This window comes from Perissodus microlepis, chromosome 22, assembly GCF_051167445.1.
Source record: "Perissodus microlepis isolate ML-2025 ecotype Zambia chromosome 22, ASM5116744v1, whole genome shotgun sequence".
NCBI classification, from domain to species: domain Eukaryota; kingdom Metazoa; phylum Chordata; class Actinopteri; order Cichliformes; family Cichlidae; genus Perissodus; species Perissodus microlepis.
In genome coordinates, this window is record NC_140481.1 from 21,677,063 (window position 1) to 21,689,525 (window position 12,463).

Consider the following 12,463-nt stretch of genomic DNA (forward strand, 5'->3'; position numbering starts at 1 on the left):
CGTTAGGCGTTTACAGCCGAACGAAAGTTGAGCAAGCACCGGTCTCATCATGGCGAGACACCTTCGCTTCATTTCCCGGACGGTGATGGTCCAAAACGGGGATGTGGATGCTGCGTACAAGACTTTAAACAGGTCACTGCGAGGTTTTTGAATTTAACGTTGTTTGTCAGATGTGTTTGTTATCCGACCAGAGACGCGCTAACGGCCCAGGCTAGCTTGTTGCTCAATGTCACAGAGCTGCGCCTGCGCAGTGGGGACAACACAGTTTACAGAATACGCTTTTTCTGAGGCTTTTTTGTTTTTTTAATTTTTAAGATATACACGTAATCAAGAAGCTGAATTCACTACACCTTTAAATTGAAATTGATTAAAGTCTGCGTATTTTAAGCATACTAGCATCATTCGCGGTTTTTAAAGGGCATAACTTAAAAACATTCGACTTAAAATTGCGCTAGAAAAAACAGTAATTTCACACATTTCGACAATTTTATTTAGCTCTGTTGTTTAGTTGTTACATTTGGATTTCAAAGTAAAAGCAGGGAGAATTCTAGTTTTTTTTCTCGGTGGGGGGTGGGGAGTTGGACGGGACCATGAATTAACTGTGTGACCCCTGAGAAAATCATAAAGAATAAATACAGTGTTAAGGACTGATTTTAAAAGATATTAGCCATGATCTTCCAGCCTTTGTGCAGAGTCCTTTGCCCCGATACAGATGGTATTACAGTGCACAAGAGTCTGTATAGTGAACTGCTAAAAGACTGTACTGCATGGTAGTAGAAGAAGGTTTTAGATCTGAAAGTAACTTAAAAGTAGCAGTACTTCTCTGTAAAATGCGCGTTTCCAAATTAAAACACTACATGTAAAGTTCTAGGAGTAAAAGTACAAAAATAATTAAAGTACTTTAAGTAAACCCAAATTAGTCACTATGCACCTCGATCAATTCTGTATAATGTTTGTTTTTTTTATTAAACTAATGATTTCTTTTTCTTCATTTTAATGTTGAGACAGGTGGTACCTAATATACAGGTAGATAGATATTTAAATTATTTATCTTCAGTTTCATGTTAATAATCTAAAATTTGACAAGTGGGCAACTGAAAAGTAACTTTTATCTTTTATGGAAAATGGCAAAGAAAACACAAAAAATGTCCTTTTTCTCCAATAAGGTGAGTCACAAAGCACAATTAGCCAGAAAATTGGCATATCTCAACATGGTGTGCAGTGTCCTCTTTAAAAAGTGGAGAGGTTGCAGGCCTATAAACCTATCTACAGCAAATGGACAATATCTGAATATCTGTCATGTCCTTCAAAAATTGAAAAAAATCCAGCAAAGACCTGACACAGAACTTGAGAGATCCTTCTGCCTTTTTAGCTGAGAAATGGTCAGTAAATCACTGCAACTATTGTCCATTTTACTAGCAAAATATATAAAGAAATGAGGGGTGGCCCAAGACTTTCGCACATTATTTTTGCATAGATTTTATGGCTCAAGATGATTAATTTTTAAATGTTTATTTGGATCCAAAAGCAGAGCACGCACAATTTTTTGAAGGACTAACATTTCAAGATCTATTTATTTTTGGTCCTCTCTGTTATTTGGACTATTTTAAATACATATTTAAAGGGTATATGTTGTCCTGTGGTCAGGAACAAGTTACAGTTTATCTTGGCATTACGTCCCAGTTACAGTTTATCCTATGGCTGGGAGCCAGTTACGGTTTGTGCTGTGGTTAGGTGCAGTTCTGGTTACAGTTTACCCATGAATCCGTGCTTCAGTCTCATTAGAAGCTGACTGTGTTTGCATGCCCTCAGACTCTGAAAATGTAATGTTCTCTGTTGTACTTCTTACATTTTGACATTTTGTCTGGGTGAGTTACCAATTAGTCTAAAAAAAAAAAAAAAAGTAATGGTTTTAGCATATTAAGCACTTATAAACAGAGGCTGACATCTAATAGGAACCGATGCACTTGGGACTACATTTGTGTCACTTTTACAGCTCTTTCTGTTTACTAAGTCTAATCTGTTCACACGTTTTTTTCTGTTTACTCCAGGATTCTGACTCAGGATGGCATTGTTGACACAGTGAAGCGCAAACGATACTACGAGAAGCCCTGCCGAGAACGACAGCGGAAGAACTTTGAGAACTGCAGGCGTATATACCACACGGAGATGGCCAGAAAAATTGCCTTTATCTCCAGGACAAACAGAGAAGATCCCTGGCTCGGCTGCTAGGGAGATGGCTCCCGTTGGAAAAAGAATGATGGACTGGATAAGACTGGGGAAGCGAAGCTGAAAGAAGCAAACAAGACCAACATAATGGTGCTGCCTGAGCCTAAAGGACCAGGCAAACGCAGACAAAAGTGGTGTTTATGTTGTCACATTGTAAACACAAAAGATGTGATTTAATTGTCTCCATTTTGAACATTTCTAATAAATTAGACACTTAGGACTTATCACAGTTGATCTTTTATTTGAATAACAAACTGGTGTATTCTGTCAACTCTGCTGTGTGTGTATTGGGTGATGTTTTTGCCCATATATGGTACTGGAAGTAGTTTAACGCGACCTCATTTTCTGAAGGAAACAATGCTGCCGATGCTTTGGGTTTTTGTGTGTGTGTGTGAATGAGGTCTTGGCTCAGCAGCATCGTGCTGTAAATTAATTCAAGGTCACTAATGCACAGTGTGGCGTTAATGTCCACCGACAATGTCGGCCACCTCCTGCAATGCTGCTTAAGCGAGGCGCGTCGGCCGCTCACGTCTGTCTCGGCTGTTTCCAGCGGGGGGCTTTGATGTGTGCACTTGCCCTCTCCTCACTCACGCAGGGAAAGTTAAACATTTTCACCACGCTTACTTGTCTCAGAGGTTACCAGGTCATGTTTATATCCTGTCCTCTGTCTTCAGGAAGTGGGTGGCATTGTAAGGACTGAGGGGAGAGCTCTGACAGATGACCTGCGTATATTTCACACTGTAAAAGGTTGACTATCCTCACAACATAACTGTTTTTAAAGGATACGCTAATTTGTATGACTAGTGGATCTAATAGTAGTGAAAAGCGTTTTGGTTCTAATCCTCGCAGTATTTACAAATTTCCCTCAAAAGCAGAAAAAAAACTGTTATGGAGGGTTAACTGGAACTACTTTTTTGTTCCCATGGAACTGTCCTGTGGATTATCCACAGCTACAGTTTGTTACTGGTGATTTTGTTAAACAATGCTGCAAGTTTTAACTCCATGCTGGCAGAGTAATGTGTAAAACATGGCCAAATTAAAATAGTGAGTGTCTGCATAGCTACAAACATATATACTACTTGGGCCACCCTACAGGAGCTGTTTAGTCATGAAAACCATGCCATGAAGTTCCCGGCGTGCAGCTTTGGGCTGATGTTATTGTCAGGGGAGATTTGGAGTAAACCGGGGTATTTGGTCACAAGTACACTCCTTTGAAAACGACATTAGTGAATAACTGACGTTATTTGTCCCAGGAATGATAAAAGGAAGAATCATATCTAACCTTGGTTCTTTTGATTGCACTGTAAGGTCAGAGTAGGCCTGCTGCTCCACACTGAATGGAGCCATCTGCAAAGGTGGTTATATTGATATGTTACCACCTTTATTAACCACCTCTGCTGCTTCAAAACTCCCACCAGTTGACAACTGCAGGACTAGGTCAAACATTGGATCGGGGGTTTTCTTTCACAGGATGTTTACAAGATCCGAAGGAATACCTGGACCTGCTCCAAGTTAAACCAGTAGGCCTCGCCACACCTCTCAGGAATCCCTGGGTTAGGCTAAGGGTTTGGGAGGTATCATGTTTGGTTATTACAAAGATTACCAAACAAACACGCCTGTGTGTATTTGGGCACGTATAACTACGCACAGGCAGCAGTCACTGCTTGGGGAACATTGGTAATAGATAACAAGGCTCAATCAAAATAAGAGAAAAGCTCTTCCAACAACATTTGAGGTGGATCAGATGGGGTACAGGCAGTATTAAGTAATAGGTGATTGGTCCATAGTTCAGTTTTTATTTTAAGGTTTAATCTGTGGCTTTCTTTATGATGTAGACTGTGCATCCAGCAGACTTGGTAAAGTAATATCACCGAGACAGGCGCAAACACTTTTGTTGGCTTGCATCCAACATAAACACACTGCCAGCTTCCTTTCCACTCATAAGTATCGACTGCACAGAGGGCATGTCAACACTTAGAATAATATATGTTGCCACCCATGGCTTCTAATTTGAACCAGAAGCCAGCAGTGACACTTAAGAAGTCTGATTGTAGTGCAGCTCGTGTCAAATACTTTTATAGCCCCATATACATAAGCTTTAAAGAAAACATGCCTGGCCAAAGCTATTAGAACGTTCATGCATATGTTGAACATCTGCATCCTTGATTCAATTATAATTGCCTTCAGTTGTCTGCATAGACAGCTGCTGGCAGTAGGCTCCACTGTTTGCACGGTTTCTTTATCAGTTGATGGCTGGTGCTGTTTGCATGGTTACAGTACCTGTGTCGCAATCAAAAAGTCTGGAACTAAGTGTACCTATGCAAACTTTAGGAACATGAATCAAGCCAGTGTGACAAGAGCGATACCAACAATGTGCCATAAAAAGAGCATTACTGATCTGCTGATTTGTATAAAGAACCTGCACGCACTGCCTGGGAAGTCTGCGCTCTCATTGGTCCAGGTTAAATTACGTAATTTAGGCATTCTGTTCACAATGGCACTGCATCACTTTTGTTTGAACGGTATAATAAAAGATTTCGAACTCTATTCGACTCCCTCCACCACACCCAGAGTTGTGGCAGTGCTGAATCTGGCTTGTGCCATGCTTTCTATGTCACTCTCTTTTTTTCACTAAACCACACCTCTAATGTTATTCACCTGTTCCCCGTGTTGTACCGAAATCATCATAAACATTAGTTTTTTGTCTGTAAAAGCTATTTTAATCAACTAAACCCACCTACACTTGCAGGTTAACAGCCCTGTTTTTGCATGTGACACAAGTGATTCACTCCTCAAGCATATATCTTATTACATAATTATGTAAGCCTGCCTTCCAATGGGCTCTCTCTCTCTCTCCCTCTGTGGCTTTAATAGGCCTATGTTGCCACATCTTCTTATCTTGTCCAGCTTGTTGACATTAACTTAATAATAAATAAAATTATTGTTTCTAGAGTTTATTTTAATAAAGGTTATATTAGATTGCACTGTAATCTGAAGCCAAAATTATGTTGTTGCTTCAATAGACCTTTATCGCATGCTTATTTAAATCTAAATCTCCCAATTAGTGGTTTGGTTTGTTGTTGTATGCATGGAAGATGTTCAGGTGTTATCTTGGCAGGTGACCCCAGAAAGCAAGCTATCAACGCAAGACTGACACAAAATCCCTTTAAATAATATTAATCTTCTTCGGAAAGACCCTGCTGTGAACTGTGCATGTCTCTCTCTATCTATCTCTCTGATTAATGATGTTAATCAAGTGACGTGGATGTCTTGGTCCATCACATGCAAGCCTATTGGAGAGCTTCAGTTAAGTAACATGACGGATTTGGAAGAATGTGGCGAGAGTATGGGGGGGGGTGCAGCCCCCACTGAAAAGGGAGAAGACTCCAGAGTGTAGAGGTGTGTGTGTACGTGTATGTGCGCGCGGGGACCAGCAGCGTGTTCTGTTATTACGCGTTGGCTCTATAATGTGACTCAATCTGCATATCAACATTTTAGATGCCAGTTGCCTCGTGCTGTTCCTCTCGCTCTGCATCCACACCTACCACACGTGCGGCCGTTGAAGGATCGGAGGGATCCAAACGCTTATACCAACCAACCGACGTTGTGCGTCCCGCCGATTGGCCAAGCCTCTCGGCCAATGAGGAAAAGAGCAGCTCTGGGCTCAGCCAATCGCGGCTCCGTACACGCTCCAGCACGTGTAGCGGCAGTTGCGCTCGGTGGGTAGTTCGCGTGCGGGTCGGAGAGCTCCCAATGTAAGTGAAACGCCACGAGCGGAGGTAGCAGAAACAAGGAGGGACTGGCTAAGAGGAGTTACAGCTGTGCTCACAAGTAGAGCCGTTAGTTTTTGTGGAAGTCCCCTCTGTGAGCTTTGATTAATTTTTTTAAACTAGTTCAAATAGCGCTAGCTGTCCTTTTTTTAAGAGTCCAACTCTCCTCCGTCCAAAAGGTAAGAAGCTCCGTCCTTTTCCTACACTTTAACGTTTTTTAAGGAAAGGTGGCTCCTCACTTATTATATAAAGCCTGCGTTTTATTTTTACCTCAGATAGACTAAACAGTAACTTTTTACATTTACACCTTTACATAGCAAATTTCCAGTTAGCTGGTTGACCACGGGTATTAATTACAGAATGAAAACGGCATTAATACTGCTTTTATGCTTTTTCTTAAAAACATTTTCAGCTAACAATCACTCAGTTTGTAAGATACGGTTTTCTAGACTATTCCCAGTTATCGCAAACATGTTATAACTGGTATATAAGATGATTATTGCGTTTTACCAGCTTATCAGCTGCAGACGTACACATATGTGTGTCCTTACATAAATCAGATTCCCATATGTCTCCAGTTTTAACCATTAAAATTAAATACGTAATATCCAGCCTTAAGAGGCAGTGATTAAAAAAATCTAGTGCAGATATAAACAAACTAAGCTCAAGGCAACTAACATTTGCAGCAACACGTGCTATAACAAACTTTATGTAACAGGCCTTTGCGAAAATTTAAGGGGGCTCGTGCGATTGAACTGCGCGTTTTTTAAAGTGAATAACTGCGATTGCGTCGGTCGGAGAGCCTTCGTGTTCTTCCAGGGTCATAATCTATCAGAGTTGATCGTTATTGGCTCTGTCCTCATCTGGATTTTATTGCGGTTGCTGAGAATTTGCGAACACGTAACTCCCTGTTCTTGGCAACAAGTGCACTCCTAATAGATATTGCATAAAAGTGATGAAATCATCGTGCTGCAGCATTGCAGTCACATGAGGGCTGATAAGTGTTTTATAGTAACATATGGATAGTATTTTCATTTAATGACTGTATTACTCAATGAAATACGCAGCTATTATAACTAAGGCGCCTTGTATTTTTTTCATGTTAATGTTACAAGTGATCTTCTATTTTATGTGCATTTAAAACATTTTGGTGCCCACCAAACAAATCCAGGTCTTTGGCCAAAGTAAAAACATTAAGACTGTGATAAAATATTGTTTGAATAGCAGTAAAATGCAAAGTTTTCTATTAAGTAACAATAAAAAGACTCTTTGCCTGACTCTTAACTGTATGCTGAAGGGCAGGTATGTTAAGGCTAACTAAGAGACATAAAATTCAGAGATGTATCCCCAGAAGCATCAAAACTGATCATTTGTTTAAGGTAATATAACCTCCTGTGTAAATGATCCTGGCATCATCACACTGTAAAAAATGAGTATGTAAATGTGTTATAAATGCTTTGGTTTGGACCACAAAAGATTTCACAAAAGAAGTGAGTAGGTTACTGATAACGTATTGTACTGTTTGTACAGCTTCTTATGATACAACTTCTTAGGAAGTTGAGCAGATTTCCCAGAAGAAGATTGCTTTACTCTCCAGTCATCTTTTTTCTTCTATGTATCCCACCTAGGGCTGTCTCGGGGCCCTAGGTGGGATACACCCCCGGACGTGTTATCAGTCTATCTAACTGACTAACACAGATTTGCTCATATTCATTCCTATGGCCGAATCACCAGTTAACTAATATTCATGTTTTTGGAGTGTGGGAGGATGCCAGAGTACCCATAGGAAGAACATGCAAAAAGCCTGGATTCAAACCCTGGATCTTCTTGCTGTGCTACTGATTACTTTACTTTTATTCATAATCTTGATTTAAAAGAATTTCCTGAACACTGTCTCCACAGATGAATTCATTAGGTATTTCCTCCAAATGGCCATCTTATGACTCGCTACCCTCCACTCCAAGCTTTCTGCTCAGTGAGACTGAGCAGACTGAAGATGAGGCTGAAACCTTCTCAGAGGGAGAGGGGGACAGTGGGATTGGAAAGTTGCCTTCCGCCGATGAAGGAATCTCACTTTCTGGAAGCTACATTGGTTTACCTCCTCATACCAATCAGCTGCGTTTGAGATCTCAGTGTGACCGGTCTGAAAAGTGCTCTGACAAGACTAAACCTCCAGGTTCTGCCCCTTCTCCTGAAGACCACACATTATCGTCATCAGTGACACCAGGGGACATCGCTTTCGCTCAGAAGGTGAGCACTTTTCTTTTGGAATCTTTAGGTCTTATTTTAGTAAACAGAAGTTTTTAGCTGTGTTAACTTTTAGTAAATAGCAGATTTTAGTTATATTAACAGTCTTTATTATTGTCTTTAATATTACAGTGTGCAGATTTGCACAGGTTTATCCATCCTCTCCTCGAGCTGCTTCATGGTTTAAAGACTGGCCGATTTGACCGAGGTATGTGTCTGACCATTATCCTAAATGATCTTCATTATTTAGTGCATCCAATCTGGTAGTTATATCCAGGTACCTGCTTGTGTTTTTGATAGGCTTAACCAGTTTCCAGCAGAGTGTTGCTATGGACAGGTTGCAGAGGATTCTTGGAATCCTACAGAAACCTGAAATGGGGTAAGTCCACCAAAAATGATACCTAATGCTCACCTGGTTTAGCAGCTGATTGAAATGTCAAAGGTTGTAGTCCTTACTGCTCCTACCCTCTCTCCACATTGTCCTGTTTAATAAAGACTTAAAATGCCTTTCACAATAACTTTATTAAAAAGAGAACCTAATATTAATAGCAGTGTTAACAGCATGAACAGTGTTATCATTGTCCCTATTACCCCACAGGGTAATTGTACAATTCTTTTGTTTCTGCAGTGAGAAATATCTTCAGAATCTGCTGCAAATAGAGATGCTGCTCAAAATGTGGTTCCCTCGGGAGGCGTTTACATCCACAAACACACCAAACAAGACCACCACACCCAGAGTCGCAGCACACTGGAGCCAAAATCAGCTCCACATCCCAGTAAAGGTGAGCTTCCTCCTGGATGTCGCCATATCTGTGACAGTGTTGTTTAATGTAATAGTATTATTTTAAGGAATGAAGAAGAAAAAAAAGCAAATTAATGTACATTTAAAAATGATTAGAAAGCATCTTAGTATTTAGTAGAGTATTCTGTCTCCCCAAGGTCAACCTCATATGCTTTATTGTCCTTTTTTGGCTCAAAGATCTTAATTCTCTTCCAAGATGGCCTTGATGTGTTGTTATTTTTGGTTCTGCTCTCCCATTGCAGAAGAGAAAACTGAGCTGGCCAGACTCTACCCAGGCTGGCAAAGTCCCAGCCAAGCACGGAAAACACGGGAGCTGCCATGCTGCCTCTTCACTAGACACCATTTCCACGTGTTGGCGCGGATCCCGTACAGAACAGAAAATTCCAGAGGAAGAAGCAGACGAAGCAGCTGGGTACAGCTGTAGCTCTGAACACGAGTTTACACGCAGGACTGGCACTTTAAGCAGGCCGTCATATTTATGTAGCAGGAGAGCACATGACAATCGGAAGCACCCTGAGAGTTCTCCGCCCTCCTCCTCATGTGGCAGCCCAGCTACACAAGACAGCTCGGTGTCTTCAAGCAACATCATTACTACAAGTGACTCACCTTAGCTGGCCTTAGCTGACCTCGCTATCACATGGAGGTGCCTCAGCATGCCAGCGAGACTGAAAGCAGAGGGCGGACTCGATTACATAAGAATAAAGTTGGGCGTGGAGCCAGTCTGTGATGCTTATAAGGAACATTAAACCAGGAGGAGGAGGAGGAGAACTGTACAGAGATGGTCATTAACCCCTAACTATCCAGTGTTGGGTTTTTAATGACACCAGTTATTTCAAAGTGTTTGTCTGAATGGATTTTTGTATACATTGACCTTTAAGTTAAAAAATGTTGAAAATACTTTTACATGTGTTAAAACAGTCTGTGCTGTGCTTTGTACGTTTTCATATCATCGAACGCAGCTCTAAGCAGTAGCAGTACAGGATTTCATGCCATTGATGAAAAACGTGTTTGTAGCGGGAAAAAAACGAGTCAATTGAATATAAAATACTTTATGAAGCGACGATTGGTTCCACGGCTGCTTACATTTTTTTTGCATTTGCACTATTTTCCCACAGAAAATAGGACAAATTAATTAGCGGCTTAGTTTATCGTGAAGCAACTCGCAAATTGATTACAAATATACCTCATTATTGAACTCAGATGACTCGAAATTTTATTTAGGAAAGTTTAAAAAGTATTTTTTCCAGCTGTCTGATTGTAGCATACAGTAGAATAAAGGCATGTAGCCGCTGCCAAAATGTGCCAAATTAAACCTTGTTGCATTATCATATCACAAGCAGCTTACTCTAGTGTCACAGCACTTAATGTACGCTCTTTGTTTTTTTATCTGCACTTATTAAGAACAGATGTAGTCCCACACAGAACATGACTGACTAGTAATCACTGAGCCGAGTTAAAAACCAAAGAAGCTCGGTCTTTCAGTTGGTTTTTATTCTGTGAGCTAGCTGTAGATAGGTGGACATGAAATATTTTATTACACTTGACCTTGGGCAGGGGTCACTTTTTCCTTGTTAGGTGATTAAACAGGAATAATATAATATTTAATCCTGTGTGACTTTGAATTGATGCAGCTGCACTTTTGGATGACAATGAGGAAATGTTACACACTAAAGGGTTTATGATGTTATTTATGAAAGCAGTACTTGAAAACCTTAATTCCATTCAGCAGACTTGGTGTGTGTTACGCCTGGGATGAGCGCTTTACAGGTTTTTGTAGGGGAAAGGGTGGGGGAGGAGGACATGTCATTTGATTGCAGTAGAGCAAATCTAGCTTATTATTCATACAAAAAAAGCTCCAAATGCATTGTGTCATCATGAGGGCAAAAGACATCCCTTTGTGCCCTGTTTTAAATGGATTTGTAACCCTGGAAGTGCTTTACTATTGAGTCATTATTAAGAAATATCAGGGGGAATACGATAAACAAAACACTTTCCATTCCATTTCTATTAAATACCTTAATATTTTTTTTGTACCACCATATTTTATAATAAGGTATCATTCATGTTGAATGACATTTCATCTCTGGTGGGATCTTTTTGTTTTGGTTTTTTTTTTTTTTTAAACCAGTGAGCCTTATTTTATCACATAAAGCTTGCCTGACATTAAATCATACGAGAAAAAGTCATACGAAAAGTGTACTGTTTTAACCAACGATGGTAACATCGTTTTGCCACATATGCCACTGAAAAGCGAATGTTTCTCAGGCTTTGTCCTTACTTGTGTATGAATTTTCCTATTTAAAGCAGAAATTTGAAGCACAAGGCGGAGAACAATAGTGCAGCGGTGTGTTGTGTTAGTCTGTTAAGATGTAGCATCCTGGAGTACACTTTTTGTTGTGCTGGGTTACACTTTTTATTTGTGATAAAGGAGTTAAGAAAAAAAATCAGATTTTACAGTTTGATGTCTTTAATTTTCACTTGTTTTAGAAAATTTATTTCTTATAATGAAATTATTGCTGGTGATTTCTTTATAAGTACAGAATGACATGAATCAGAAAAATATGGGACATTTTCTCTGCATTGATGTTTAAGTTTTCTGCTTTCCAGCCACTAAATCTACCCCGTAAATATTTTTATAAGGCTCCTTTATTTATCCCATGGGTTAGATAAGTGCAGTTTTACTTGTATAGCATCAATTTAGAGCATATTATTGGAAGGTGAACACACTACATCATTGGGGTTAGGGTAACCGGTCATGGCACATTCAGGCTGCATTGAAAAGGAAAAAACAAGGGTGCAGATAGGCCACGAGTAACACAGCAAATAACAAGGTGGGGCCAGTAACTGCAGGTCAGGAACATGCTGCTCCAAAGCAGGAGATCCCACCAGAAAGACACAGGGAAGAGAGAGAGAGGAGAAAACACAAAGCACAAGAGTGGTATTTTCTATGTGTGGGTTATATAAAGGCGTTTTTATTCTTGTATTATTCTTGGTTCAGGGTCACCCGATCCAGCAGCAGGCCCAATTGTGAGCTTGGTAAAAAAGGAAAGTTTCTCTTCACAGCAAAGTATTTTTTCTGACCAGAACACCTCATACACTATGAACTTATTTACTCTGCATTCTTTAAATGGTACAAACACAACATTTGGCTTCACACTGGTATGAACTAACCATCTGCTGTAGATTTCTCAGCATTTTTTTTGAGGACACACTGCACAACATCCTGAGAAATTCCAAGTTTTAATGGCTAATTTGGAAATCATCTCATTGGTGTATAAGTATTAATTTTTGGCATTTTTTACTGACTCAACTAACAAAGTGGAAATAAATTGTGTGTTTTTGTTGGCAGGTTGTTTTAAATTGTATGTTATGTGTAGGGCCACGTTTTTGCTCCAATGATTCATTGGTCAGTGTT

The 12,463-nt window shown here is 40.0% G+C and overlaps 2 protein-coding genes across 2 annotated transcripts; both read left to right on the forward strand.

The window, feature by feature from the left end:
* mrps21 (mitochondrial ribosomal protein S21) lies at positions 1-2,453 on the forward strand. Its single transcript, XM_084920073.1, has 2 exons — positions 1-132; positions 2,052-2,453. The coding sequence occupies exons 1-2, from the start codon at positions 50-52 to the stop codon at positions 2,230-2,232; spliced, it is 264 nt and encodes an 87-aa protein (XP_084776199.1). The 5' UTR covers positions 1-49; the 3' UTR covers positions 2,233-2,453.
* A 3,486-nt stretch (positions 2,454-5,939) lies between these two features.
* Positions 5,940-12,396, forward strand: ciarta (circadian associated repressor of transcription a). The gene is made up of 6 exons (XM_084920328.1): positions 5,940-6,178; positions 7,902-8,249; positions 8,379-8,454; positions 8,547-8,625; positions 8,875-9,028; positions 9,291-12,396. The coding sequence occupies exons 2-6, from the start codon at positions 7,902-7,904 to the stop codon at positions 9,657-9,659; spliced, it is 1,026 nt and encodes a 341-aa protein (XP_084776454.1). The 5' UTR covers positions 5,940-6,178; the 3' UTR covers positions 9,660-12,396.
* The last annotated feature ends 67 nt before the right edge of the window (positions 12,397-12,463 follow it).